Raw genomic sequence first — 7477 nt, 5'->3', positions numbered from 1 at the left:
TGAAAATGAACTCTGAACGGCCCTATTTATAGCCAAATTTCTCGGCCAGGATCGGAACTTCCGATTTCGGGATCGGAGCTTTCGATCCAGCTCATTGCGTGCATGTCTGCCACGCTAGGATCGGAACTTCCGATCTACGATCGGAGCTTCCGATCTGCTCTATGATCGACACTTGTCAAAACTCGCGACTGAGTCATCGATCATTTCTGGCAGCTGGGGATCGGAACTTCCGTTCCAGGATCGGAGCTTCCGTTCTGATCGGAGCTTACTATCCAGGATCGGAGCTTACTATCTGGGATCGGAGCTTACTATCCAGACCAAAATTAAAAAGCCCAAATTTTACTTCTGAAGTCCAATAACACTCCGAAATTGGTTAAATACCAACCCTTAATCTTGTTTAACATATTATTATCTTAAAATGGTTTCTGGGTTACTACACATACTATGTCACATTTCTTTGAGTGTTTGAGAATTTTTTTTGTGGTTGGACCGACTTGTAATACGTGACATTTATACTCATCAATAAAATTACAAATTTTTGTGAAAAAATAAATTATCAATAATACATAAAAATGTTGTATAATATATTTAAAATATATAAAAAAAAAATTGTAAGACGACCAAACCTGTCCCACCCTACCGGTCCAAAAGGAATAATCTAAGTTTGCCTTCAAATTAACTACTAAAGCATTAATCCAACACGTCTATTTTTCATGACAAAACGAGTTGTCAGACACATATTTTAATGGCTCTACATACACTTATTTCTAATATAAAAATAAATAAAAATTTAAAATTAGTTTAAATGTATATAAAAATTATATAAATATAAAATAAAATATTTAAACTCGCCATTAACAATAGCGTGTTTAAAAAAAAAATTAAACAGCGTAGGCGTGACTTCAAAAATAAAAATTTTTAAAATAATTCTAAGTCACGCAACTTCAAGAGGCGTGACTTCGACTATTTCACGCCAAACAATTAGATGATACATAAGTTTCAATTTTTTTTTCAATTTACCGTAATTTAATAATTTAAAATAATATTTACAATAAACGGTGAAAAAACCCTTGTTTAAGCTATAAAGGATTCGAGATGCATCCTTTTGTATTTGATATTGATATAATCAATTGTGAGATACTTCATAAATTTTCTTCTGATTCCACTTAAAAGGCGCACGCATGATGTACCAAGTCCATGGTGAATCGTGATTTTCTCAGACCGTACAATAATCAAATAGCTTCTCTCACAAAGAAAAAAACTGGTAGATTATGCAAGTCCCCAATCATTCTGAATGTCAGTGGCTGAGTATGTAGTTTGAAAGATAGACATCAACAAAAGGGTTCACTTTAAAGGCAAATTGGATTGTTCTATACTCTATGCCAGGTCTAAAATTCCAGTACATGTATAAGTTGGAACCAAGCTCCAAAACATGATTGAGTTCCGCATAAAGCTACGTGTAGCTCACATATCAATGGCATACGATAAGATCGTGCTACGGCATAAGTCGGAACCAAGCTCCAAACTGTGCGTAGCTAGGAGGATTAATCCTTAATCGCGAAACTCATCCATGAATCTTTCGTGGAATTCAGTGAGACGCGAAATAATTGCCGGTATTCTGTCCTCTTGAGGTAATATTGTGCACCGAATATGCCATGTCCCAGGTACCTACCACAAAAACCACCCAAACAAAATATTAATAATTATGTCTTGAGAATTTATTTATTTTTACAAAAGAAATAAGTTTTATACTATATTCAAACATTGAATAACAAATCATAACTGGTAAATATTTTCCTAAGCTAAATGATTATGTAACTAACTCGATAGATCTGAGAGATGGTGATATTTACCTGTCCAAAACCAGATCCAGGGACTACAACTATTCCAGTGGCATTAAGAAGTCGCCGAGCATAGAACGTGTCTGCTGATGTTTTAACAGCTTCTGCTGCTTCTATTGCTTTCTTCGGTAAGCGTATACGAGGAAAAAGATACATGGCACCTTCTGCTCTGTTGCATGTTACTCCTTCTAAACTGTTTAATGCATCCTCAAGTTTCTGAAGACCAGGAAAAGTGAAGATAAGCAATAGGTGAACATACCAAAAAGGCTCCAAAATCAACTAGATGCAAGCCACCAATATAAGTTTATGAGTTTTTCCTTCTTTATATGTTCGGTTTGTAACCTTAGACAAACTGTTAAATCTACAGTTAAAAGCTAACCTTGGCGCGTCTTGAGAGTGAAGAGAGGATTGCATCTTTCTCCGCTGAATAAGACTCATAGGATTCATCTCCAACCTACAACATTGTGGAACAAATTTACCAACTAGGGCGCACAAATGAATTTGTACTTGGATGAGTGTAAATTTTATATTCTTTAGCTTGTAGAAACGGGTAAGTTAAATCATATAGGGATATCATAAGTGTAATAATTTGAACAGAAGTTGATTATAATTCAGTTTGTAGGATCCCATCAATTACAGTCATGAGTAGGGTTAAAAAAAACACACACTCTCGATAAGGCTTACACTTAAAAGCAAGGGAGAACAATAAAATCAATGAGGCAATTGCATCAATCTTTACTCCACTTAGTTTCGACCTAGAGAAGTAAATATGCGAACAGGTTCTAACATGCAGCTTCCTATCGAGTATAATCAATCACTTTTACCTAATCATCTATTATCTAAATTGCATGTCGAGAGGGAAATTTGTTTTGTGCATTATTGGCTTTTATCTTTAAGGTCAATTGTGTTATTGTTTGCATGATAATTGAGCAAAGATGAACAAGAAGAACTAACCTTAGGGGGATTCATGACAAGGCTTGCAAGAATCTGACCAGATATATTAGAACAAAGGTTTACGGATGCCACTTTGTATATTTGTTCCCTTATCAGAGGACTAAATCCTGTGACCTCCATGTAACCTCCTCTTTTTCCACATTCTCCATAATAACCTGGAGGAGAAGGAGAAACAGAAGTTCATCTACTAGGAACAGGTTCCTTTGTCGTAAGATCATAACTACAACATGCAAGAAAATCTAACTACAATACCTTTCGACACAGACTGAAAAGATACCAAAGACAAATCTTTCTCCCCATAACCCATAGACCGGGCAACTTTCTTAAAGGAGTGAAACTCTTTGTCAGGAACATAAATATTTTCCTGGTACACCTGCAAACAGCCCAAAACCAACATTGTCAAAGACAATTATTATCCGAAGCTAATGACATTGAGCCATCTCGAGGTAATATAGTGAGAGCATCAATATCCAGATGACAAAACACTAGCAATTTTCATAGGTTAAGATTATTGAGACTTTAAGGAATCTAGATTCTAGACACCTCATCTGCCAAAAGAACAAGTCCTTCTTTCTTGCAGAATTCGACGATTTGCTTTTGATTGTTCTCAGCCAGAACCTTCAAAAGAAGCATTGAAACATTAAAATTGTGAGACAAGATCTAAACCAGAAAGGCCAAACAAGATTTCAGAAAACACAATTAGCCATACAGAAAAGGCAAGTTCTTGCTTAATCACCCTCGAGAGATTCATTATGTTTACCTGCCCTGTAGGATTGCCAGGATTTATGACAACCAATGCTCTGACACAAATACCCTTTGACCTGGCAGTTTCCAACTGATTCTCAAGCTCAGAAACCTCCAGTCCCCATCCTGTTGCTTCATCAAGATAATAAGGAACCTACTCAAAAAAATGATCTTGATCACAGTTTGAACTTAAATTCTGCTCAAAATTCAGGTGAAGTATAAAAAATTCACCGATTAAATGAAACTACATGAACATTTGAATGACATATTCCTAGCTACCAAGGACGTACAAGAGAGCCTCCATGGAGGGCAATTGAAGCAGAATAAAGAGGGTATTGAGGAATTGGACACAGTATACCATCTTTCTCTGATCGTATCAACAACTGCATCATCATATGAACCTGAACAAAACGCATAAATTGATATTCCATGTCTGGAATTGCAACTCTTGAAGTTTATCCATCAATTTTCTGAGTACATAACAAAGAAAGGGCATAAAACTTTTACTGCTGGGCTTGCACCGTCCGTCAAGAAAATATCATTTGGATCAGCTGGGAATCCATCACGAGCTTCAATACCAGCAGCAATTTGATCACGCAAACCTTTAATTCCCTGATTTCACAGAAATACAAAAATTTTTTTTAAACATCAGTAGAGTTGTAAGTACATAGCCCTAAGGTTTCAAGTGAAGTCATGCTTACCTGACTGTGACTATATGCACCAGTAGCTCGTCCAGGAATTTGATCTATGATCTGGAAAGCCCTCTCTATGGAATCAGCACTGCAAAATCCACAAGGAAAAAAGAAGGGAAATATGAATTTATTACTCACAAAACCAACCCAGTTTGGATGCAAGTCAAGAACTTTAAATTAAGTCATGCACCAGTTGATGATGTGACCTTTATTGTTTGCTGTCAATAAAGAAAAACAGGGACAAATTGACACTACACTGAATCTAATAAATCAAGATGACCTTAATTAGGATCTTATGATATATTATACCACCATCTTCATCCACTGAATATATAAAAGATACTTTCACCCAATAGTATAGCCATAAGAACTTTGAAACTATTTTTTTACATATACAGAAAAAAACAATAGTATTATGAAACTTTCTAGGTACTACAAATAAACAATTTGTTCATACAATGTCAAGCCAAGTGTCTAGTTTGAACATTGAACCTCTTTACCTAAATAAACCCTGTGTCTCAGATTTGTCCAAAATGGAAGGATGGTCACATAGAGCAAGGACCTGATTAAAAAATTATATTAGAAGCTGGACACATGAACTTGAGGTAGCCGCCTAATATACAGTCCACTTACCTCTCTAAAGAAAGTGATTGGCTGCTGACCTAGTGATTGAGGATTTCCTATGTTGCAGTAAAGTATCTGCAAAAACAAGAACATGATAAGAATGGCACCTATATTACCCTTCAATGTAAACATGCCACAATGAGACGGAGGTGAAGTCCATGTAAAATCACAACCCATGAATCTACGTAGAAATACAACACCACAAAGTTCGCTGACAAAAACTCTCAAGCATCTGAATCCAGAAAATATTTTTCTTTTCTTAAGGCATATTTCAGGAAAAAAACTACTGTTTTATGGCGCATGCAATTGATGTTGGTACACACAAGAAACATAGAAAGATAATCTAAAACCTGAAAGCCATTCTGCATTCTCAAAAAAGATGGCGCACAGAGTGCACAAAAACTAATAGGCAAAAATTTGATTACACATTCTTATTGCTTCAGATGAAGATTAATTAACAATTTCGATGGTACATTTACTGTAACTTTCGAGTGTCACACAAACACACGTGCATTAATATGTATTCCCTTTTCAAACCCCCAAACACGCTAATCAAATTGTCTACACAAACTATTAGGTGCAACCAAAACCCTTTTTTTTAAGGCAAGATTAAATAAAATGAAATTAATACCTCATCGAAAGGTTGTTGATCTGGATGGCTCTTCAATTCTTGTTCTAGTTTCTGTTGAATGAATACGTACAAGGCCCCAAAATAATATAAGGTTTGAAGTCAACCTATCACAGTTGTACAATCCATAGTAACTAGCAAATGTGAAATAAAATACCTGAGCAAGATTAACGATTTCTCCACGGACAGCATACTCACATGCCAATACCTGGAAAGAAGTTCGGTAAGTTTTCTTAAGGTTGTTTTTGCCATGATCTTTTGAAGGGTAACCGATTACCAAAATTTAAAGGCAAAATATTCAAAATCAGCAAAGGAATAAAAGCAGTATCATATCAAATGGAGTAACATTACATTCCGTTTTTCCCACTAATATCTATAAGAATCACCAGTCAATGTTATCAATTCATGAGGGGTTTGCAACAATTCTATGAGACGGATTGATCAATTGTGAGACTAACTCTCTTGCAGAAATCTAAGGCTCGATAACTACCCACTACCAAGAGATCAACAGGAATAATAATAATAAAAGAAACGTGAACTTTCCACAATCAACAGGAGGTCCATAAAAATCTCAGCAGACCAAATCAAAATATTATATCAGGAACGCAGCAGACTAAGGGAACAGAGATCAATCCACACTTACCCAGGACCCACATAGCGCACTCGAAAAGCAGGAAAAAAAAACAACTAAAAGCAAAACTCAGAAAATGGTTAGAATCTAAACAGTTACAGAAATAAATAAAACACACTCTTTTGAAGAAAAGATTCAGAGCTGAAAGCATTAAGCGAGATTACGAATCTCCAAAGCCCTGCTGAAATGGTTATTTGATCAAGGGTCAAACGTGAAGACAACAGCAGCAGAAACAAGACTATTTTTTTTTTTCCAATACCCACAAAAATACAAATCAAAACCAATAACACAATCAACAAATGGGACCAAAGCCCAGATCAAAATGGTAATTCAAACAAACAGAAGGTGTGCCAAATAAAATCACCTTAGGATTAATGGATTCAATGGAGACAGGAGTGGAGGAATAATCAGAAGCCATGGAATCAGGAGCCGATGTGGTACTGAGGAGACGCAAGAAAAATGCAGCTGGGGACGAGAGATGATTCGGTGGAGAAGAAATTGGCGAGGTGGCGAAGGGACGTTGCGACACGGAAGCTAAAAGTTTGGTACGGGGAATGAGATTTCTCGCAAATCTCCGCATCATAAATCAAAATCAAATCAAAGTGGGGAAGTTTATCGTCAAACTTTTTGGGCGTAGTTTTTAATGCATAAATTGCTCTACAAATAACAAAACAGAGGGCGGCCAGCGGCGTCCGGGCATCTACAATTCTACATACATACCATGGTTTCTGACTTGTCTTCCAAACATATTATATTATTAATTATTAATAATGCTATGTGTGCACAGAGGTTTACATAAAGAGGGTTACACACCCTATTAAATTAGAAAAATATTTCAAAATTCTTTTAAAATTTCTTTCATTTCAACTTACAATTCATTGCCATGATCAAAAAACTTTTTAACGAAATAATTATTATTTTTTATTACTTACTTATAAAATTAATTTTACAGAGTTCAATAAAAATAATTATTTTATTAAATTTAAAAATATAATTATGAAAATATAATTATTTATCGAGTTCAACAAAAATAATAATTGTATATTTTTTATAGTAAATATATTTTAAAAGTTTTAATATTAAAATTTCAAATTTAAATCATATATAAGCAGATTTTATTATTATATATTTAAATTAAAATATATTTAATGTTATTTTGTGTAATAATTAATTATTTGTTAAAAAACAAAATAAAAAATCAAATCATGTAGGTTTGGATTGATCGGGTTAGTCGAATCCGAGCCCGTCACTATTTATTTATTGTGATTTGGTTTGAAAATTTTTTAAAAAGTTTTTGTACTTATTTATAGAATTAAGAAATATTTATTATATTTTTATATATTGTATATTTGAAAAAAAAATA

General features: G+C 34.5%; 1 protein-coding gene across 1 annotated transcript; it reads right to left on the bottom strand.

Moving 5' to 3' along the window:
* Positions 1-1253: 1253 nt before the first annotated feature.
* LOC140879635 (alanine aminotransferase 2-like) lies at positions 1254-6816 on the bottom strand. Its single transcript, XM_073283436.1, has 15 exons — positions 6479-6816; positions 5641-5691; positions 5487-5537; positions 4865-4930; positions 4732-4793; positions 4241-4319; positions 4047-4151; positions 3830-3940; positions 3556-3693; positions 3339-3413; positions 3048-3168; positions 2796-2950; positions 2221-2295; positions 1854-2057; positions 1254-1668 (listed from the first exon to the last, which is right to left on the bottom strand). The coding sequence occupies exons 1-15, from the start codon at positions 6695-6697 to the stop codon at positions 1552-1554; spliced, it is 1629 nt and encodes a 542-aa protein (XP_073139537.1). The 5' UTR covers positions 6698-6816; the 3' UTR covers positions 1254-1551.
* Between the last annotated feature and the right edge of the window lie 661 nt (positions 6817-7477).

The sequence above is a fragment of the Henckelia pumila genome, chromosome 2, assembly GCF_033568475.1.
Source record: "Henckelia pumila isolate YLH828 chromosome 2, ASM3356847v2, whole genome shotgun sequence".
In the NCBI taxonomy this organism is placed as follows: domain Eukaryota; kingdom Viridiplantae; phylum Streptophyta; class Magnoliopsida; order Lamiales; family Gesneriaceae; genus Henckelia; species Henckelia pumila.
This window is presented reverse-complemented; position numbering and strand designations above follow the sequence as displayed.